Genomic DNA, 24,311 nt, shown 5'->3' on the forward strand with positions numbered 1-24,311 from the left:
TCAGCCAATCACATTTGTCAAATCCTTTTGCCTAAATTCCAGCAAAACTTGCACAGGAAAACAAGCGTTTTAAAAAGCGTGCTTCTAAGGAAGAGCTACGTATTAGTAAATAGCCGTATTAGACTGAAAGATACATTTTCTGCGAAATTACCTTATAACATGTTTATTAGTTGCTAATTCAACATTTTTGTTGCAAATTCACTCAGTTACGTTTTAAAGATCTCCCTTTGTAACTGTTTACATTCCCTGATAACTACCAGAAATGTTTCCTGATTTTCATAAAAAAGACACGTGGTCTCTCTTTTCTGCATCACCAAATTTCGCACGAGCTCGGCAAGAGTCCTACACTACATGCACTTCAATTAGCTTGCTGATGCAGAGGGAAGGAGATGTGTAGGGTTACCACTCTCCCTATATTGTCCCCCAAAATCATCCGTGTCCCTAATTTTGGTATTTTAAATGTGGTCACCCTAGTGATGTTCAACCAGTCTCTATGGATAGGTCTCTGTGTTGTGTGGAATGATAAACAGCATTTATAGAAAGCTGAGATTACTTGTTACAGACACGTATGCTTCACTCATCTTTTGGAAGAAACTCAATCTTTTTCCAAGCCCACCTTTCTACCCCCTCTCTCATCTCCAGTCCTCCTCGTGCCCCTCATTTAGTGGAAGCGCCTTTCCTGAGGCTGCCAGTGTTGTGCCAGCGTAAATTGGTTGCTTTTTTTCCTTTTGGCACTTTGACTCGCCACGCCCCTGCCTAAAGTGCTACGTAAATAAATCTGCATCTCGTATTACGCCAGGGACCTATCCTCGGAGGAGGCAGCATAATTTCAGACCTGCAGCGCGGCGTACATAAATATCACTGGCACTTTATCACAGCCTAACACCGGGACTGATTTAAATTGATCGATTTGAATTGATCCATTGTTTGGCGGGCAGCAACAGATATGTGAATGGAGACACATAGAAACACGCACACAAACCACCATCTTCCTCTTCAGTTAAATACTCTGACTCTCTCTCTCTCTCTCTCACATTATTACACAATCCCTATCATTCACTGAGTCAATCCTACACACATACATGCTAGCACACACACCCACACACTTTAAAAGAAAAGCCTAATACTTTTATCTCACTAATGTTGCTATAGTACACTCTTGGCTCTGCATTCTGTCAGTTGCCTCTCCTATACCTAGCCTGCAGCTTAGGCTCAAAGCTCTAATTTAGCTCAGGTGCTGAACCCACCGAAAAATACCGCTGTGGGAAAGAGATTAGCAGGGAGAGTGGGGAGAAGAGTGAGGAAAAAGAGGGTGGGAGTCAAGAGTTGAAAGAAAGGACGGATAAACCAAACAAAGGAATCGAGAGTCAATAACAAGGATCGAGAGACTGGGGGAGAGAGTTAAAGAGGGCTTGAGAAGGAACTATAGAGGGAGCGAGATAAAGGGGGAGCAAGAAAGACGACTAGAAGTGAGAGGCTGAAACACACCCGCATTCCAAACCCATCCCTCCTTGGGAACGGATCGCACAACCCTGAAGACAGGAGCCTTGTCGCTGGAGAGAGAAAGTACAGCTTGGAGTGTGTGTATGAGAGAGAGAGAGCGAGGGCTACGCTAATCCTCCCACTCCACACTAAAGACTTTCCTGAGGACTTTCCCGTTGAGGAGGGGGAGGCAGAGGAGTGCATTTTGAAGAGTCCTGTGTCGATTCAGCCATGCTAATAGTCACCCAGATGCAACAGAATACCACCTGCTCCAAATCAGAAAAGGTAAGGGCTCGCCCTAATCTTCAATTCTCTTTAAATGTGGAATTGTAAGTTGTTGCATATTGAAATTCATTTGGTTGCTAAATGCTTTGGTGAAGTTCACTGTCCCTGTTCTCTGTATGAAGACTACATTCAAATGATTTGCACAATGATACCTTTATTTATGACTGCATTATAAGTAGTAGTTGTTCTTGGAAGTTGTTGCTGTATTCCCGCTAGGTGTGTGCATTGCCACTCCCGGCACCCACAAAGGTGATGGAGTTTGCAGGGGTGATGTTGCCCATTGGCATAGCCTGGAAAGGAGTCGGCAGCTCTTCAATAAGTTGAGGTGCAGTCCAAAACAAATCACAAGAACATCCAAGAGAATGGAGCGCAACGCTCAATCACTATTAAAAGCTATTTTATTATCCTTTTCTAGTTAAATGATATTCAGCTTTTAAATATGAGCGAGAGTCACACCTTGATGCATTTGGCATAGCTAGGCACCAGAGTGTGATGCAGGATCTTTTTGCATTGGGCACAGTCATGGGCAGGTGGTTTGTTGATGGGATAGCGGCCCCCTTAGTGCTAGCCTTCAAAACTCTCCTTCTCTCAAGGCTGGGAGTTAAATCAGGGGCTAGAGCTGCCTTTGTTAATTCCTCCCCAGTCTAGTTATACACTGGACAAAACATTAAGAACAGCTGCTCTTTTCATGACATAGACTGACCAGGTGATCCCTTATTGATGTTACTTGTCAAATCCACTTAAAATCTAACTTTATTTGTCACATTTCAAGAAGAGTTAAGAAAATATTTACCAAATAAACTAAAGTAACACAATATATATATATTTTTTAAGTAACACAATAACATAACAATAACGAGGCTATATACAGGGGGCTATATACAGGGGGTACACAGGGGGTACCTGTGTGGGGGTACAGGTTAGTTGAGGTAATTTGTACATGTAGGTAGGGGTGAAGGGACTATGCATAGATAATAAACAGCAAGTAGCAGCAGCATACAAAACAAATGGGGGGGCGGGGTCAATGTAATAGTCCGGGTGGCCATTTGATTAATTGGTCAGCAGTCTTATTGCTTGGGGGTAGAAGCTGTAAAGGAACCTTTTGGTCCTAGACTTGGCGCTCTGGTACCGCTTGCCGTGCGGTAGCAGAGAAAACAGTCTATGACTTGTATTCAATCAGTTTAGATGAAGGGAAGGAGACAGGTTAAAGAAGGATTTTTAAGCCTTGAGACAATTGAGACATGGATTGTGTATGTGTGCCATTCAGAGGGTGAATGGGCAAGACAAAGATTTAAGTGCCTTTCAACAGGGTTTGCACAACTCAATATTAGGAAGGTGTTCTTAATGTTCTGTACACTCAGTGTATATTTATCTGCTTATTTTGGTCCCGCTTACTGCTTACTTTGTCCCGACATGTCATCATAAAGTCATGAGTCAGGGCTGCCATGTGTTAGCATTTTTACTCTCTGTGTGGCAGAGTCTTAGTTTTCTCTAGTTGGTTGGGCTCTCAATCCTTGTCTTGTAAAGTGATTCAGCAGATAGTTTTGAGATGTAGTTTTGAGACATAATCCGGCGTTTCAGCTCAACGGCAGTCCCGCCAAGTTACATTGTTGGGATAGGTAACCATACTCAAATTCATAGATGGCGCTATGGATCCAAAGACTGACAGTTCATGAGATTCAATTGTGGTTTTAATTTTAAACAAAAGTTCCAATGTAGTTGGAGTTTTATACATGGTGTGTTTTCAAAGAATCCAGGCCCAGGGTGGTGCGGTATGTTCCAGACTCCAGAACAGAGCTAAGACATTTTGATATTTTAAGATGGGCCAAACACTACAGGGTCAGAAAATAAACAATACACCTGTCCCAATTTGGCTCCCTACCACTATCCCTTAAAGGGAAATGGAAACACTAGGCTTTAGAACACCAGTTAACTGTAACAAAATCCAAAAAATAGAGATGTTTCCATGTTAAATCCATTAGTATTAGTGGATTGAATACATCTCTTTGCTTAGCTATACTTCTGTCATGCCCTGGTTATTGTTTCTGGGGGTGATCTAGTTTATTTATTTCTATGTGGTGTTCTAAGTTTATTTTCTATGTTGGTGATTTGTATGATTCCCAATTAGAGGCAGCTGGTAATCGTTGTCTCTAATTGGGGATCATATTTAAGAAGCATTTTTTCCCACCTGTGTTTTATGGGATATTGTTTTGAGTTAGTGCAGGTAGCACCTCTGTAGTCACGGTTCGTTGTTAGTTTATTGTTTATTTGTTTTTGTCTTTGCTAAGTTTCACTTTATCATTAAATTATGTGGAACTCAACATCTACTGCGCCTTGGTCTGATATATATTCCAGCGAACGTGACAACTTCCTGAAGTGTTTCCATTTCCCTTTAACCTCAAACATTATGCTGTGGGATTATTTAAGATACACTTTGAAGAGGTAGGATTTTAGATGTTTTCAGAAGATGGGCAGGGACTCTGCTGTCCTAGTTTCAGGGGGAAGCTGGTTCTACCATTGGGCTGCCAGGACAGAATAGTTTGGAGTTGGGCTGAGCGGGAGGTGGCAGAACGGAGTGCTCGGGTTGGGGTGTAGGGTTTTAGCATAGCCTGAAAGTAGGGAGGGGCTCATCACTAATGTAATCAACCGGGATCTACTGTCATCCCTTGTCAAATCAAATCAAATGTTATTTGTCACATGCACCGAATACAACAACCTTACCGTAAAAGACTTACTTACAAGCCCTAACCAACAATGCAGTTCAAGCAATAGAGTTAAAATATTTATACTAAATAAGCAAAAGTTTAAAAAAAAAAATCAAATCAATCGAAAAGTAACACTAAATGTACATAACAATAACGAGGCTCTATACAGGGGGTACCGGTACCCAGTCAATGTGCGAAGGTATAGGTTAGTTAGTCCTTAAACCTGGGGTCACCTCTACTGAGAGCAGATGACGTAGAGCTCAACAGCAGCCAGGATGTAATACGGAGAGACTTGTAGGTTACTGATGTGCAAGCCTTAATATAAGGCTTCACATTCCCACCTCATACCTCCCCCAAGCAAGTAACATCACTCCTTTTCGTTAAGACGTTTCATTTCCCAGCTAATGCATCTAATTCCACTCTGTCTCTCTCACACTACAGTACTCCCATGAAATATAGTGCCCCAGCTCGGACCGAAATCTTTCTCTTTGTACAATGATCATGCTGCAACTGAAGTGGGGAGATAAGTCCCAGGTTTAGAGACGTTGGTTGGTGGTTTACTTGGGAGTGGAACGTGGTGATGTATTCTAGGAAGATGAACTGTGTTTGTAATGTAGTCGTTTGGAATTGAGATGGTTTCTGCTAGGATAGACAGGTGGCTATTGAGTAGATATGGCTATTGAGGGCCAGTGTCGTAGGGCAGCATTTCCCAAACGTTAGTGCAATCTGGGCCCTTACCCTAACTTAACCATGACGCTCACCTAACCCCAACCTTAACCCTTACCTTAACCATTTTAAATGTCAAGGATCCCAGATAGCAAAGACCTTTCTCAAACCTCTCCTCGGGGACCCCAAGCCTTTACATGATCTATTTCAGAACTAACTGGTTCAACTTGTCAACTAATCATCATCAAGCCCTTGACTAGTTGAATCGGGTGTAGTGCTAGTCAGGTGTGATAGTTCAGGGCAACAACAAAATTGTGAAACATCTGAAGGTCCCAGAAGCGAGGTTTGAGAAACACTGCTACAGGGTTCCTGTTAAGTTTAGACCTGTATTCCATCCAGAAATGGTCTGTACAGAGAGAAATGCAAGATTGTGAAGAGAATTAATGGGGAGTGGAAATCACAAAAACAAATTGTCATTTCATCATTTTCTCTCATTACAAAATGTAAAATGTAAGACATATCAACGGATAGAATAAGAATAAGGGGTTTTTCTTAGAGGACATTCGTCTCCCGGGCAGATTCCTCCTGGCCTTTATAGTCATAATTCTCCACAAACAAATCGATAATGACTTTAGGCCTGTTGCTTTTGTTGTCACTCACACAACCTTTTCCTTCTCCTGGCCTGAATACCAAATGAAAAAGCAAGGCATAAAAATGAATAATGTGGAATTAAATGCATAGATTTTTCCAAAGTAAAGCATTAGCTAAAGTTTTTTAGGTCAATTGAATCGGCCCTGAGTCAAGAATTTGACAGAAGTTGCTACCACAACAAATTAAAAAGCTGTCAAATAATGGAGGAAGTTTTGGGTCGTAATTGAAGCTTTGCACAAGCAAGGATCGTTACGCTGCGGTTAGACGTGCTTCTAGCAAGCAGAGGTGTATATCTGTGCGTGTGAAGAATTTAATTTCATAGATTTATTAGAGGGTTCCTTGTAAGGTACTGGGGAAAATATGTAAATGCTGTAAATATTTATCTACAAATATTGTGTTCCATTCTTTGATAATGGAAGCAAGGGGGACTCTGAACTTCTGAAATAATTTATATTAGCTTGTTTCTTCCACTATATCCTCTACTGTTATACTGTCTCCCTCTCTTCCTTCTCCCCAATCTCTACCTCTCCACCTCTCCTCCTTCTCCCAATCTACCTCTCCTCCCATTCTCTACATCTCCACCTCTCCAACTCATATTTTCAGGACATCTGGAGGTGCTAATAAAACAAGGTTTGGGTGCTAAAAACAAAAAACAGCCAAGTAATAAACCAGGGAGGTGCAGCCAGGCAGGCAGCTTCCTGGTCTGACTGCTAGTCTACCTGTCCTGCAGGCTCCCGGTGACATTGCTACACAAGGATATACCATGACATTTTAAATTCTTAATTTAATATAATGACAAACTTTTTAATGTAGCTTTTATGACGTTCGCCCCATAGCGTGTAGCCTACATAGGTTTCACGCGTGTAGCTTGTTGGCACCAGTCAGAGGCTCCATGTGTAGCAACGAGAAGTGGGAGGTCTCTAATTAATGTAAAATGGAATTAAAATGGTGGAATTAAGTTAGCTAAATGAGAAGGAGTAGGGTACAACGAGTAACCGACAGGTAGGCTGTTGTTTAATCTGAATGGAGTTGTTGTAGACAAGGACGGGAGCTCAGCAAAATAGCCTCAACTAGCCTAGTTAGCTACCTAGCTAGCTAGCTGGCTAGCTAACATCTGGCTAATAAAGATAGCTTCTTTACATTGATTTGATGCAGTAAAGGCAGGCACTGCCAGATGGGATGATATATAACCATCAATCAATCAATTTTATTTTATATAGCCCTTCGTACATCAGATAATATCTCGAAGTGCTGTACAGAAACCCAGCCTAAAACCCCAAACAGCTAGAATGCAGGTGTAGAAGCACGGTGGCTAGGAAAAACTCCCTAGAAAGGCCAAAACCTAGGAAGAAACCTAGAGAGGAACCAGGCTATGAGGGGTGGCCAGTCCTCTTCTGGCTGTGCCGGGTGGAGATTATAACAGAACTATGCCAAGATGTTCAAAAATGTTCATAAGTGACAAGCATGGTCAAATAATAATCATGAATAATTTTCAGTTGGCTTTTCATAGCTGATCATTAAGAGTTGAAAAACAACAGGTCTGGGACAGGTGGCGGTTCCATAACCGCAGGCAGAACAGCTGAAACTGGAATAGCAGCAAGGCCAGGCGGACTGGGGACAGCAAGGAGTCACCACGGGCGGCAGTCCCGACGCATGGTCCTAGGGCCCAGGTCCTCCGAGAGAAAGAAAGAGAGAAGGAGAAAATTAGAGAGAGCCAAGATTTTCAAAATGTTCATAAATGACAAGCATGGTCAAATAATAATCAGGAATAAATCTCAGTTGGCTTTTCATAGCCGATCATTAAGAGTTGAAAACAGCAGGTCTGGGACAGGTAGGGGTTTCGTAACCGCAGGCAGAAACAGTTGAAACTGGAATAGCAGCAAGGCCGGGCGGACTGGGGACAGCAAGGTGTCAGCATGCCCGGTAGTCCTGACGTATGGTCCTAGGGCTCAGGTTCTCAGAGAGAAAGAGAGAACGAGAGAATTAGAGAGAGCATACTTAAATTCACACAGGACACTGGATAAGACAGGAGAAGTATTCCAGGTATAACCAACTGACCCTAGCCCCCCGACACATAAACTACTGCAGCATAAATACTGGAGGCTGAGACAGGAGCGGTCAGGAGACACTGTGGCCCCATCCGAAGAAACCCCCGGACAGGGCCAAACAGGAAGGATATAACCCCACCCACTCTGCCAAAGCACAGCCCCCACACCACTAGAGGGATATCCTCAACCACCAACTTACAATCCTGAGACAAGGCCGAGTATAGCCCACAAAGGTCTCCACCACAGCACAACCAAGGGGGGGCGCCAACCCAGACAGGAAGTTCACGTCAGTAACTCAACCCACTCAAGTGACGCACCCCTCCTAGGGACGGCATGAAAGAGCACCAGCAAGCCAGTGACTCAGCCCCAGTAACAGGGTTAGAGGCAGAGAATCCCAGTGGAGAGAGGGGAACCGGCCCTGGAGAGACAGCAAGGGCGGTTCGTTGCTCCAGAGCCTTTCCGTTCACCTTCACACTCCTGGGCCAGACTACACTCAATCATATGACCTACTGAAGAGATAAGTCTTCAGTAAAGACTTAAAGGTTGAGACTGAGTCTGCGTCTCTCACATGGGTAGGCAGACTGTTCCATAAAAATGGAGATCTATAGGAGAAAGCCCTGCCTCCAGCTGTTTGCTTAGAAATTTTAGGGACAATTAGGAGGCCTGCGTCTTGTGACCGTAGCGTACGTGTAGGTATGTACGGCAGGACCAACTCGGAAAGATAGGTAGGAGCAAGCCCATGTAACGCTTTAAAGGTTAACAGTAAAACCTTGAAATCAGCCCTTTCCTTAACGGGAAGCCAGTGTAGGGAAGCTAGCACTGGAGTAATATGATCAAATTTCTTGGTTCTAGTCAGGATTCTAGCAGCCGTATTTAGCACTAACTGAAGTTTATTTAGTGCTTTATCCGGGTAGCCGGAAAGTAGAGCATTGCAGTAGTCTAACCTAGAAGTAACAAATGCATGGATACATTTTTCTGCATCATTTTTGGACAGAAAATTTCTGATTTTTGCAATGTTACGTAGATGGAAAAAAGCTGTCCTTGAAACAGTCTTGATATGTTCGTCAAAAGAGAGATCAGGGTTAAGAGTAACGCCGAGGTCCTTCACAGTTTTATTTGAGACGACTTTACAACCATCAAGATGAATTGTCAGATTTAACAGAAGATCTCTTTGTTTCTTGGGACCTAGAACAAGCATCTCTGTTTTGTCCGAGTTTAAAAGTAGAAAGTTTTCAGCCATCCACTTCCTTATGTCTGAAACACAGGCTTCTAGCGAGGGCAATTTTGGGGCTTCACCATGTTTCATTGAAATGTACAGCTGTGTGTCATCCGCATAGCAGTGAAAGTTAACATTATGTTTTCGAATAACATCCCCAAGAGGTAAAATATATAGTGAAAACAATAGTGGTCCTAAAACGGAACCTTGAGGAACACCGAAATGTACAGTTGATTTGTCAGAGGACAGACCATTCACAGAGACAAACTGATATCTTTCCGACAGGTAAGATCTAAACCAGGCCAGAACTTGTCCGTGTAGACCAATTTGGGTTTCCAGTCTCTCCAAAAGAATGTGGTGATCGATGGTGTCAAAGGCAGCACTAAGGTCTAGTAGCACGAGGACAGATGCAGAGCCTCGGTCTGACGCCATTAAAAGGTCATTTACCACCTTCACAAGTGCAGTCTCAGTGCTATGATGGGGTCTAAAACCAGACTGAAGCATTTCGTATACATTGTTTGTCTTCAGAAAGGCAGTGAGTTGCTGCGCAACAGCTTTTTCTAAAATTTTTGAGAGGAATGGAAGATTCGATATAGGCCGATAGTTTTTCATATTTTCCGGGTCAAGGTTTGGCTTTTTCAAGAGAGGCTTTATCACTGCCACTTTTAGTGAGTTTGGTACACATCCGGTGGATAGAGAGCTGTTTATTATGTTCAACATAGGAGGGCCAAGCACAGGAAGCAGCTCCTTCAGCAGTTTAGTAGGAATAGGATCCAGTATGCAGCTTGAAGGTTTAGAGGCCATGATTATTTTCATCATTGTGTCAAGAGATATAGTACTAAAACACTTAAGTGTCTCTCCCGATCCCAGGCCCTCGCAGAGCTGTGCAGATCCAGGACAGCTAAGCCCTGGAGGAATACGCAGATTCAAAGCGGAGTCCGTAATTTGCTTTCTAATGGTCATGATCTTTTCCTCAAAGAAGTTCATGAATTTATTACTGCTGAAGTGAAAGCCATCCTCTCTTGGGGAATGCTGCTTTTTAGTTAGCTTTGCAACAGTATCAAAAAGAAATTTTGGATTGTTCTTATTTTCCTCGATTAAGTTGGAAAAGTAGGATGATCGAGCAGCAGTGAGGGCTCTTCGGTACTGCACGGTACTGTCTTTCCAAGCTAGTCGGAAGACTTCCAGTTTTGTGTGGCGCCATTTCCGTTCCAATTTCCTGGAAGCTTGCTTCAAAGCTCGGGTATTTTCTGTATACCAGGGAGCTAGTTTCTTATGACAAATGTTTTTCGTTTTTAGGGGTGCAACTGCATCTAGGGTATTGCGCAAGGTTAAATTGAGTTCCTCAGTTAAGTGGTTAACTGATTTTTGTCCTCTGACGTCCTTGGGTAGGCAGAAGGAGTCTGGAAGGGCATCAAGGAATTTTTGTGTTGTCTGAGAATTTATAGCACGACTTTTGATGCTCCTTGGTTGGGGTCTGAGCAGATTATTTGTTGCGATTGCAAACGTAATAAAATGGTGGTCCGATAGTCCAGGATTATGTGGAAAAACATTAAGATCTACAACATTTATTCCATGGGACAAAACTAGGTCCAGAGTATGACTGTGGCAGTGAGTAGGTCCAGAGACATGTTGGACAAAACCCACTGAGTCGATGATGGCTCCGAAAGACTTTTGGAGTGGGTCTGTGGACTTCTCCATGTGAATATTAAAATCACCAAAAATTTGAATATGATCTGCTATGACTACAAGGTCTGATAGGAATTCAGGAAACTCAGAGAGGAACGCTGTATATGGCCCAGGAGGCCTGTAAACAGTAGCTATAAAAAGTGATTGAGTAGGCTGCATAGGTTTCATGACTAGAAGCTCAAAAGACGAAAACGCCATTTTTTTTTTTTTGTAAATTGAAATTTGCTATTGTAGATGTTAGCAACACCTCCGCCTTTGCGGGATGCACGGGGGATATGGTCACTAGTGTAACCAGGAGGTGAGGCCTCATTTAACACAGTAAATTCATCAGGCTTAAGCCATGTTTCAGTCAGGCCAATCACATCAAGATTATGATCAGTGATTAGTTCATTGACTATGACTGCCTTTGAAGTGAGGGATCTAACATTAAGTAACCCTATTTTGAGATGTGAGGTATCACGATCTCTTTCAATAATGGCAGGAATGGAGGAGGTCTTTATCCTAATAAGATTGCTAAGGCGAACACCGCCATGTTTAGTTTTGCCCAACCTAGGTCGAGGCACAGACACAGTCTCAATGGGTATGGCTGAGCTGACTACACTGACTGTGCTATTGGCAGACTCCACTAAGCTGGCAGGTTGGCTAACAGCCTGCTGCCTGGCCTGCACCCTATTTCATTGTGGGGCTAAAGGAGTTAGAGCCCTATCTATGTTGGTAGATAAGATGAGAGCACCCCTCCAGGTAGGATGGAGTCCGTCACTCCTTAGCAGGTCAGGCTTGGTCCTGTTTGTGGGTGAGTCCCAGAAAGAGGGCCAATTATCTACAAATTCTATCTTTTGGGAGGGGCAGAAAACAGTTTTCAACCAGCGATTGAGTGCTGAGACTCTGCTGTAGAGCTCGTCACTCCCCCTAACTGGGAGGGGGCCAGAGACAATTACTCGATGCCGACACATCTTTCTAGCTGATTTACACGCTGAAGCTATGTTGCACTTGGTGACCTCTGACTGTTTCATCCTAACATCGTTGGTGCCGACGTGGATAACAATATCTCTATACTCTCTACACTCGCCAGATTTAGCTTTAGCCAGCACCATCTTAAGATTAGCCTTAACGTCGGTAGCCCTGCCCCCTGGTAAACAGTGTATGATCGCTGGGTGCTTCGTTTTAAGTCTAATACTGCGGGTAATGGAGTCGCCTGGCACTGCCAGATGGGATGATATATAACCTATGGCATTTACACGTTTGTCTAGTTAGTGACTACTTTTCTCTCTCCCACCTGTGTCACACCCACCACCAGGGTTCCTGGGTATAGCCCAATTATAATTTTTTTGCTGTAAGAGAGAAGTTACCACATGAGGGAGAAGTACGCAACTAGCTAGTGCTGTTAGTTTATTGTTCAACGTCTCACATCACTTGTCATCAGTGATGCAGTGATAAACTGGGAATCAAACTCGGTACCCTGCTGTTGCAAGCACCATGCTCTTCCTACTGAGCTACAGAGGACCATAACAAAAAGAACTGAGTCCGGCTTTCAATTTACTCTTGAAAGTTATAATAGTAGAATGCACAAGGTGACATTTCAAAATTGGGTAGTGCTATATCAGTTTTCCTCGTCATGGCAGTCATTTCATATCTTAGAGAGCTATTTATAACTTGTCTAGATCAACTAACCCATGTCAGCTAACGTTTTTTAGCTCGTTTTTTTAGCTCATAGATTTTGTAGAAATGTTCGAGTCACTCTTATATCACATGAATAGACATTAGATATGGCAAAATGTTTCAAATTGAAAGTAGATGAGCTTTAAGACTGCACCTTTTCTCTGCACCCCATGACAAAATGTGGAGAATTGAAGGAAATGAGGGGTGTGAACAGTTTGCACCAGGAACAGTGCTTGTGCCCAAAGAAATAGACGTGGCACGCACTCGCATGGGGCCACGGGATGCTCCCCAATGCTGGAAGGGGAGGCTGAGTGAAAAAGTTTTCGAACCCCTTACACTACACCATTGCTTGTCATGACGTGTTCGCGTGCTGCTCTCCTCTCACTCACTCACTCAGCTGCTTGCAGTGCTCTCTCAACACCCCTCAGGCCCTCCCTTCTCACCACTCACCCAGCAGCCTGCCTCACTGCCTGCAGGTATCAGTGAAATGAATTATTAATATATAAAAAATAAAATAAGAGAGAAATGCCATTGCGGCCGTAGTGCAATTTAGAAGTAGCCCAAAAACTGCAACCCGCGACCAATACATTTCTACCCGTAACACAATTTGCTGGGAAAACCGCTACACAGCACAGGCCCCTGCCCATCCCCCGCCCTGCCGCAGCTTGCACCTTATCTCCCGAGTTGTGCAGGCTGCGCAGCAGTTTCAACAAAGAAAAAATAATAATAACGCTTTTCGACTATCCGGGTATCTGAAAAATGTCATGATATTATTCAAATAGTGAAATTATTTCAAATGCCCATCCCTAATTGCTAGCAAACAAACCTATCCCCAGCCATGGACAACCAAGGTCCCGAAAGGACATTGGCCCCATAGAAATATAATACATTTCTATGATTTACCCATCCTCAAACTAGTTTCAGAAACGAGGGGTGTATTCATGAGTTAGATTCTGTTGTTAAACGTTTTGTCTGTTGCGAAACATTTTCCCAACGGAAACCATTACCCAAAACAAAAACGAAAGTTACTATTGGACAAATTAAGGTAGGTCCCTCCCCGTTTCGCTTTGTTTGTTCAGTTTACTTCCGTTTGGTTCCTAGAGTAAACGGTAAAACATTTTGCAACACACAATGTTTCGCAATGGAATCCGACTAATGAATACACCCCAGGGTTGGGCACCCCTCACATATATTCACTATGGCAATTGAACAAAGCACCTTTGAAAAATGTAAACCATATGTGTACACTTATTTAAGTGGCTATATTTTGGAAACATTTTAGTTAGTTTATAGAATAGTGGGAGATAACGGAAAAGAATAGTGGGAGATAACGTAAATGTATTTTCTCCCATCCTTGTGCTTGCACATTGCCTACATCTCGCTCTCCAATGTTTTCCCCCCCACTCAATCCCTCCCTCCTCACCCCCTCCCCTCTCTGTCCCTCTAAATTTCCCAGGGACTTTATCTTTCCCATTTCGAATAGGATTGGGACTCAATTTGCCATGCTTCATGTCAGTGTGCTACAGAATTCCACAGTTGATTCCGACACATCATAAAACTGCACAGTGGGCAAAATGGTTTATTGAAACTTTTCCCCCCATTTGTCATTTATAAAATGTTGTTTACTTCATGATGGATGTACTGTTTTTTCCCCCATTAGAGTGCTGGTATTGGGCATAATGGAGGTGTCAATCACCATATGTGTTGTATTTTGATTGGTGTAGGTCAGTGGGTGTTGTGGTGAAACCAATGACGGGACCTATTAATTTCACCTTTTGGCTTTAAGACCGACACGGTCAAGCTCCGGCACCTTCAATCTCTATCTGTCAATCAAACCAGCCGCTACTGGTGGCCAAACACACTCTGAAAAACACACACACACTCACACACACACTCTCTCACACACACACACACTCTCACACTCACACACCATGCTTTATACTTAAGGATTGCCACCTCATGAGGAGATAAGCGTAGCCATCTTTGTGTCAGCTACATTTTCTAGACCATGTCACGTTCATGAAACATCGCAGGCGCTTCCAGGGGGGTTACATGTAACAGCCAGGATTATGGGGGCTAAGTTTCTCCCCTTTAACTCGGGGTGTACAGCAGTCCCAAATATCCTGGGTAATGGCAGTATTGATCCTCAACATCTGAAGCCAAGGAATAAAGGTTGAGGTGTGTGACAGAATTCTGAGTGAGATATGGGGCGCAGAGAGAAATGGGACAAGAGAGGATAAATTCATGGGCTTTTTCTCTCTCAATCCCTCGCTCCATCGCTTTTCCCTGCTGAGACAGTCTGCTCCATTCCCTTTCTAAGAGGTTTTTGGTTGTTTTTTTGCCTGATATTCTGATACTTTCCCTCAAAGGTCTCAACTTCCCTTAAACTTCGTAGGATGGAATTTCCCTTTTATGACTTTTACCTAGTTGCCAATCATTTACATGGTGCTGCTGTCATTGCTACCATAAAGACATTATTATTCACTGTACATACTGCTACCGTAAAGACACTAATACTCACTGTACATACTGCTACCGTAAAGACACTAATACTCACTGTACCCACTGTAGCAATCAAATGAGCCTGTCGCTGGTGATGGAGGAAAGGAGCATTCTGAAACCCATTGTTGGCAGTGTTCTAATTCTGTCCTATCAATCTTTGACTCATTAAACCCAATAGAAGAGTTTTACTGAGGACAGAAGAGAGCATCCATTGGGAGAAATAGTGTTTAAGAGACTTATTTTCTGCATCAGGCAGTATAAGAGTAGATTAGGAGTTTTAGAAATTGTTTGGATACACAGTTTATTGTGTTATGCTGATAACATTTGGCATTTACAATGTTTTAATGCAGAGTTAATGGAATCAGTAGACCGATCCCAGTTTCTGATTAACAATTTAGGACAGAGAACTTGTGTTATGAATTTAATTTTGGATTGAAAGAAATTCCTCTGTCTCACAGTAAGGACCCTATTCAATTGTTGTTGCAGGGTCAGTGTATACTGAATGCATTGTCTTGCTATTGTTGATAGTCCTATATGATATGTTGTTTAATGTCACCCATCTCTCATCTAGCCTAACTGTTGGGCTTCTTCGTTGACCTGTCATTTAAGGTAACAGGGTGATTGACCACCCTGAGTACTGTGTGTGTGTGTGTGTGTGTGTGTGTGTGTGTGTGTGTGTGTGTGTGTGTGTGTGTGTGTGTGTGTGTGTGTGTGTGTGTGTGTGTGTGTGTGTGTGTGTGTGTGTGTGTGTGTGTGTGTGTGTGTGTGTGTCAGACTGGCAGTCTGGCAGTCGCTGTCAGAGAGCTGCCACTGCACCACACCTCCTCCGTAGGAGCCAGGCTTTTATCCCCCATGTCCCCAGTTTGGGAGACATGGATCCACAATCTGCTTCTGTCTGGAAAAGCTACGTTCCTTTGGGAGACAGTAGATTTGATATGTGTAGCTCACATAATGCAGAGCGGAATTAGATAACATCCATCATATAGAATGGAGATGGACAATACCTTACCGGCCCTAAATCTGCAAGGATTGTCTCCGAGAAGAATCTCAGAAAGCATTTCTGATGCGAGAGTCTCATAGGAATAAGGGATGTATTGGAGAGATTTTGTTTTGTTGAACTAGAGAATATCCCCCAAATGTATGTATTTCTGTATTTTTGTATCAGATTGGCATGTAGTGCACTGACTGATAGGTGATACATTGAGTAAAACATTAGGAAAGGACATGGGTGGGTATAGGGAATATCCACCCATGAATGTATCCTCTCTTGTCCCATTTCTCTCTGCGCCCCATATTTCACTCAGAATGCTGTCACACACCTCAGCCATTATTCCTTGGCTTCAGATATCGAGGATCAATACTGCCATTACCCAGGATAGTTGGGACTGCTGTACACCCCGAGTTAAAGGGGATGTGGGAAATATATTACAACCGGGAAAAAAAGTAAGAATAAATGTAAATGTGCATAAACACATAAATACACCATTATCCATCCACTAGGTGCCAGTGTTGATTTGTTTTGGGGAAACGGCTTGACGTGTCCAGTCCACGGCTGCAACGAAGAGTTGGGTGTGTCGTGTTTGCCCAGGCAATGGGCCAGTGTGCATAGAATAGGTTAAGCTGTTGTCTGAGGCAAATATGCTGCATGATGTGACAGTTGGGGTTCCACGGACTGCGGCAGCATCCATCTCATATGCATGTTTCTGATCCTGTACCACAGACAGCGACATCACTACTTTACCTTGTGGTGCCTTTACTAACTGCTGTTATTTGTACTGTACTGTGGTCCCGTGTGGCTCAGTTGGTAGAGCATGGCGCTTGCAACGCCAGGGTTGTGGGTTCAATTCCCACGGGGGGACCAGGATGAATATGTATGAACTTTCCAATTTGTAAGTCGCTCTGGATAAGAGCGTCTGCTAAATGACTTAAATGTCAAATGTAAATGTACTGCTCTATATCTACACATGAACATGGAAAATGCCATCAATTGATAGTTGTAGACATTTGCACTCAACAGTAATCTAAAGGGTTGGGCCTACAGTTGCTTTTACTCAGTGTAGATGATAACTAGGCACATGAGTCTTACATGAGGAATCCCTACAGTTCTAGGACTGTAAGTACCATGCCCCTGTTCTGCACCTGGACTTGGCTCATGTTCTCTGTCTGCTATTGAGATGTGAGATGGCACTCTAGAGCACACCAGATAGGCCAATCCCTTCTCCCCTGATAACCACCCTGCCTGGGATGCAGGGATGCCCTCTTTTTAAGCTCTGTGGTTGAATCCATTCCCCACAGCGCCAGGTTTAGTGAAAGGAGCTAGATCCACCTTTAGCTACTGCACCGCAGGGGACTGCTGCTCAAGTGTAATCACATTTAGTGTGTATTCTATCCACATCTCCTAGCTTAGCACTTTATAGGCTTGGTGGGGGAGATGGGGAAGGAAAGGAAATGAGGTGAGGAGGTGAGATATAGTGAGAGAATTCCAAGGTTGTTGGTTGAAGGCTTGTAAGTAAGCGCATGTGACAGCTAGCTAGCAAGCAAACGTAGCTACACACAATAATACCAAAGACAATATCAGCATGTGAAGTAACTAGTTAGCTGTAAAATCGGCTGAACAAACTGCACTATCAATTTAGGAGTCTACAATCTCACCATGTTCAACCTGCAGATCGATGTGCCTCATAGAGTGGATCTGACATTCGCAACGGCAGATATACTTTCGAGGAGATGGGAAACATTGCCTGTGCTACGTCAATGGGCCGCACGGTGCATTCTGGACGATTCTGGGACAAGTAGCGCTCTCCTTCATGGAGTAAATGGTAGTCTACTGGGCTCTAGGTCAAAAACCCCAAATTAGCATGAATTTCGTCAGCAAAGTTACAACATTACAAATCTTTTCCGAGATGTAAGATAATTAACTTGATATTTGTAGTATCGTATAGCTTTGAAATCGTGACATGATGTACTTTTGAAGAAAATAGGCAAGTTTCTCAACATATACACTGACTTGGAGAAGGGATTGCGGTTACGATTAGCTTAGCAACCGCGTGACGCAGAATGACAATGTGAACGTGATTGGTCGACAGTCTGCTGGGTGGGGGGGTTATACGTTCCTTTATTCTTTGAATTCCTATCTCCTTTCTATAATATCTCTGGCAACAGCACCATGCAATGCACCCTGGACTAAAGAAGCAGACAAATAGGGGAAATGTGTTAAACCCTCAGTTAAATTAAATTCCACATTTCTCAAGGTAGGAATATCGCAAAAATATGATCAATGGCTCATTTGAGAGAAGACATCCTCCTGAGTCATGACATCGGCCAGTATTGAAATCTGACATGTATGATAGACGTTTTCACCATCTAAAAGACGTACTCCTATTAACTTACAGTGTAGTGAGAGAGACTTTATCACAGTGCTACGTCATACCGGACGGATTTCTGCCTGCTTGATCGGCAGTATCTCAGATACACATGAAATCATGAAATGACCCAGGGAATCGATAGAACATCGCTCAGAGATGCACGAAAACAATATAACATTCGAAATGGGTGAACCTTTCCTTTAAGTACTTTACACCACTGATGTTTGGACTAATGATTACACCCTAGATCAGCTTAGATGCAGGCAAGAGTGTGTAAGGCAGTATTTAATGTGTCTGTCTGTCAACTTGATTACTCCCAATTCCTCTCTCGACTAGGTTGTAGATAGGGGAAATTTGAGTATCATGCAGTAGCCTAAACCTATCGATGTTACATTGAGCTGGGTGAACGGAATATGAATGACAGTCATCCATGCTGTAATAGAAATAAGGCCATGCTTCTAAAAAATGTTTTTACAAATCCTTCTTTGTATTAAACAGCACCAACCGCCACTGGTGTGTGTGTGTGTGTGTGTGTGTGTGTGTGTGTGTGTGTGTGTGTGTGTGTGTGTGTGTGTGTGTGTGTGTGTGTGTGTGTGTGTGTGTGTGTGTGTGTGTGTGTGTGTGTGATGCAGTGCCTCTGTTCTCTAACAAACAATTAGGTGTATGTTAATGTCTTGTGATTTTTTTTCAATTTTGGGGTGAATCTCAACACTCGTTGCCTCTGCACCACAGTCCCTGCAGGTAATGTTTATGCAGGGTGTATCGTTTACAGAGTCTTTTGCATATGCAAATCCCACAGCACTCAGCAGATGTCCTTTTTCTAGGAACTCCTCTGCCTGGAGTGTTCTGTATGCCATAGAGACAGCCAGGATTAGTTTTAGATTATTATGCTCTCTCCCAGGTACCTGCTGGAAAATAGATCCTTACACCATGCAGATGGGAGACAGAGATTTTGATTTGTGTATCCAATTACTCCTTGAGGCAATACAAGTCTAAATCATCTTAGAAACTCTGCTCAGAAAATAGTTTTTTCGATATCGCAGCATTAGACACGCAAAAGCATACCTAATACTTTGGTTATTTTTTTCAGTTCATAACAGAATAGCAGTTTAAGCTCCCCGCTACAAAATGATGCTCCATGCTATGGTGCAGCTGCTTGCTGTATAGATTTCTTAGGGTGGCATCTCAATAGTTGATAGTACCCCAGTCTCACTCCCAATAGTTAAGAAAGGCTGACTTTTACTATTTAAGTGAAGTTATTGTAACTCAGCCAAAGATTTATTTGATTTCTTTGGCCTTTGTCTGATGTGGTGCATTTCATACATTTCATTGTGACCCACAGATATTTGTTTCATTTTATTTAACCTTTATTTATTTATAATATCAAGTGTTTGACCAACGTTCTGTGTCTTTTTACTCTCCCTATGACTGGGTTTTAATCGTTTTAAAAATAATTAGTTTACCCAGTAATATAACTTTAACTAATCGAGTGACAATACAATGGTCTTATAAATGTTGGTGACTTTCATACCCTTTATTATCTCACCTGCCGTTTCGCCACATGGGGGCAGTCTTATACTATGGCACCTGCAGCGCCGGTGGAGCCTGTGGGGGAAATATCATAAACTCGGAATATAGATTTCATGTACCCATGCAATCAATCTGCAAAGCACTGATCATTCCTTTTTGGCTGACACAGCTTCGGTGTGTGTTTCTTTTTTACATGCTGTCGCTTGGATAAATGGAACAGAACTCGAGGGTTCCGTTTATTTGAAAGGTAATGAGTGATGTGGTATTTAAGTATTTCAACAGTTCTCTATCAGCGCCGGTCACTTATGCAAAGAGAGGTAGAGGGGGGGCGGAGGGGAGGAGCATTGCAGCTTATCTCTTTCAGCTTCGGATAACCATCACTTTGTATGCTGTAAATGATTCATTCATTTTTGCAAACGTTCATCCATTTTGGTTCAAGTTTGGAGGGCGCAGAAACCCGATTGTTGCGGCATCGAATAGGATGGAAAGGATCCATATTTCCCAAACGGTTTGAAGGATGAAACTACGTGCTGTGAATTCAGAGTAAGACCTCAACTAATTGTGTCTCGTTCTTCTTGGACCTTCCTGTCTAATTTATTATCCTAAAAACCTGAAATGGGACAATATATTATCGAAAATATAATTTGACAAGAATTGTGTCTGCTTGTTCAGGGCACCGATTCCGACCGTAAAAAGGACTCCCGTGCCTAAATCCAAGTTTTAAACAGCGCGTTAATAAGACTACATCCCTACTTTACCTTTTCCTTCTTGACATGCTGTAGGGTTGTCTCCATAAACAATTATGGCTTCGATGTATCAGAGGTTCACGGGCAAGGTCAACACCAACAGATCTTTCCCCAACCCACCTGAGTCGAGCCACCTACTCGCCGGGCAAATCATTGAAGACGAGAACGTGGTGAAGACTCCGCGACAAGACTTACGGCCCCGTTTCCAATGCCAACAACAGAGGCGCGCATGCGAGGACGAGGAGGATGTAAGAATACACATTTCCCCCCTCTTCATTCCTCCCTCTCTAGCCGGGTTCCCTTGTGCCCATCTAGTTAATCTGGTTGAAACCAGCTGATATTAAATTAGCCTTTTATCCCTACGTACATAACCCTCTGCCGTCATGAAATGTTAATTCACACCTTACCCTATTTGAAAAACTTTGGTTTCACATGACTTTCTTATTTGTGTATTTTGAATAAGGTACATGCATACAGTACTGCGTTCATACGTTATAATTTTAAAGGAAACTCGAAAGTGCGTAAAAGTTATGATTAATTATCGGAGGACGGAGTCTCCTTAGCGGTTTATCGGTGTGGTCACAACCCAGTTCAAAGTTACTGTCTGAGTTGAAATATTGTTACTGTCTGTTCTACCGGTAATCAGTAATTGATCAATTAACACGTGCGCTAATCACTGACTTTTCACTGTCATAATGATGAACCATTGAGGAGCCAAATCCAGTCAATATTCTTCAGCTGTTTGTCGGCGAGTATCTCCCTCCAAAATACAAAGCGGACAGATGGCGCGCCAGATGTTAACCCGGGGTTTGAGTTATTAGATTCGACTAGGGGATTTTATTTGCAGACACGGCAGGACAGTTTCAGAATTATTTTGTGTACCCTGTTAAGTTTTGCGCAGTGTCTTGTCGTGGTTATGTGATATTGAGATGGGATGGAAACTTCGTAATGATAGAAAAGAAATACCCAGAGACGGTATGGAAGAGACATAAATGAGTAGGCCTATGCTTATTACATTTGAATGCCTTCTTGATGTAGAACACCAGAGGTGTAATCATAGTCTAAAACTAGAGTTTCTATTGGACAAATTCAGGTAGGTCCCTCCCAGTTTATTTCCGTTTGCTTCCATTTACGAAATATTTTGCAACTGAATTGGCGTAATGAATACACCCTAGGCTTTGTGAAATGAATCAAATGTTATGAGTCACATGCTTCGCAAACAACAGGTGTTGACTAACGGTGAAATGCTTACTTACGGGTCCTATTCCAACAAGGCAGAGATAAAGATAAAATAATAATAATATAAATAGTGACATGAGGAATAAATACACAGTGAATAACAATAACGGGTCAAAATAGCATGACTATATACAAGGAGTACCAGTACCGGGTTGACAACCGTTCGATGTCTGTCAACAGGTGTTGATTGAGCTCATGGGAATTATTTTAAATACAACTTTTCACAATTGATCAACTTGTCAAAATAAATCAAATAAAAGCCATATGCATCCTATAAAGCATCTTATCTGCAAGAACCGCTATGTTTAACTGCCCCTGTTGCTCGATATCCCCATCTGGCTGCATTGTGTGCTCCAGACTCCAGTCCAGTGTTGCTGTCCATTGTGCTGAAATCTCTCAGCTGCTGTTCGGGGTGCTGGATACTTTATTCTGAGGCGCGCGCACTATGCTTAGCTCCGGGGTGCTGAAATGTTGGTCATGGAGCGTAGAAAGAATGTTTAATTATAGCCCAATGCATCTAAAACTCTAAACAGCCAACTTAACTATAAGCTATATAATCAGGTTGATAAGATATACACTGCACTACTTTATTTAGTACTTCATTCACAAACTGCAATCCCAACAAGATATACCAACATTTTGCTGTTGTTGATGTTCCTTAATATAATTTTTTCATCATTTTGCAACAGTTACAATTTTAAGATGTTATCTTGGTCCATGCTGTTTTGCATACAGTACCAGTCAAACGGTTTGGACACACCTACTCATTCAAGGGTTTTTCTTTATTTTGACTATTTTCTACATTGTAGAAAAGTAGTGAAGACATCAAAACTATGAAATAACACATATGGAATCATGTAGTAACCAAAAAAGTGTTAAACAAATCACAATATATTTTAGATTCTTTAAAGTAGCCAGCCTTTGCCTTGATGACAGCTTTGCACATTCTTGGCATTCTCTCAACCAGCTTCATGAGGAATGCTTTTCCAACAGTCTTGAAGGAGTTCCCACATATGCTGAGCACTTGTTGGCTGCTTTTCCTTCACTCTGCGGTCCAACTCATCCCAAACAATCTCAATTGGGTTGAGGTCGGGTGATTGTGGAGGGCACTTCATCACTGTCCTTCTTGGTCAAATAACTCCTACACAGCCAGGAGGTATGTTTTGGGTCATTGTCCTGTTGAAATATTCAGAGGGGAAAACTTTCCGTGGGAATTAACGGGAATATATAGGAATTAACGGAAATATATGCAAATTAATATTACTACCATTTAAATGTAGATGTTATTCGCATTGGATATATTTACCATATCACATGGAGACAGAAACATAAAGCTTTTTCCTTATCATAAGTAGACATAATTGCAAATTATTAAATCCTTCAAATAGAAATATTTTAAAAAACAATTTAGTTACGAATTGAACTTTAATTAAATGAGTTTTCTTTTCACGTGGGATGATTTCACTGAACAACAAAAGAAAGGGAATATTGAATGATCCCCAATGATCCATCGTATCTCCCAAAAACGTTTTCAACATACAGTTGAAGTCGGAAGTTTACATACACTTAGGTTGGAGTCGTTAAAACTCGTTTTTCAACCAATCCACAATTTTCTTGTTAACAAACTATAGTTTTGGCAAGTCGGTTAGGACATCTACTTTGTGCATGACACAAGTAATTTTTCCAACAATTGTTTACAGACAGATTATTTCACTTATAATTCACTGTATCACAATTCCAGTGGGTCAAAAGTTTACATAGACTAAGTTGACTGTGCCTTTAAACAGCTTGGAAAATTCCAGAAAATTATCTCATGGCCTTAGATAGGCTAATTTACATAATTTGAGTCAATTGGAGGTGTACCTGTGGATGTATTTCAAGGCCTACCTTCAAACTCAGTGCCTCTTGCTTGACATCATTTGTAAAATCAAGAAATCAGCCAAGATCTCAGAAAAATAATTGTAGACCTCCAAGTCTGGTTCATCCTTGGGAGCAATTTCCAAATGCCTGAAGGTACCACGTTCATCTGTACAAACAACAGTAAGCAAGTATAAACACCATGGGACCACACAGCCGTCATAACACTTAGAAAGGAGACGCGTTCTGTCTCCTAGAGATGAACGTACTTTGGTGTGCAAAGTGCAAATCAATCCCAGAACAACAGCAAAGGACCTTGTGAAGATGCTGGAGGAAACCGGTACAAAACTATCTATATCCACAGTAAAACGAGTCCTATATCGACAAAACCTGAAAGGCTGCTCAGCAAGGAAGAAGCCACTGCTCCAAAACCGCCATAAAAAAGCCAGACTACGGTTTGCAAATGCACATGGGGACAAAGATCGTACTTTTTGGAGAAATGTCCTCTGGTCTGATGAAACAAAAATATAACTGTTTGGCCATAATGACCATTGTTATGTTTGGAGGGAAAGGGGGGAGGATTGCTAGCCAAAGAACACCATCCCAACCGTGAAGCACGGGGGTGGCAGCATCATGTTGTGGGGGTGCTTTGCTGCAGAAAGGGACTTGTA

General features: G+C 42.4%; 1 protein-coding gene across 4 annotated transcripts in view; it reads left to right on the plus strand.

Annotated features, from left to right (window-relative positions):
* Positions 1 to 24,311, plus strand: part of dpp6a (dipeptidyl-peptidase 6a) — a 370,639-nt gene that overhangs the window by 110,678 nt on the left and 235,650 nt on the right. The window contains exon 1 of one of the 4 annotated variants that reach the window (XM_055881842.1): positions 792 to 1,767. The exons of 2 other annotated variants lie outside the window; for them this stretch is intronic. In XM_055881842.1, the coding sequence (XP_055737817.1) occupies positions 1,714 to 1,767 (54 nt within the window). In that variant the 5' untranslated portion in view covers positions 792 to 1,713. Of the gene's footprint in view, positions 1 to 791; positions 1,768 to 20,189; positions 20,793 to 24,311 lie in introns of those variants that run through there. One more of the 4 variants, XM_055881839.1, reaches the window with a different exon arrangement.

This window comes from Salvelinus fontinalis, chromosome 25 (assembly GCF_029448725.1).
Source record: "Salvelinus fontinalis isolate EN_2023a chromosome 25, ASM2944872v1, whole genome shotgun sequence".
Lineage (NCBI taxonomy): Eukaryota > Metazoa > Chordata > Actinopteri > Salmoniformes > Salmonidae > Salvelinus > Salvelinus fontinalis.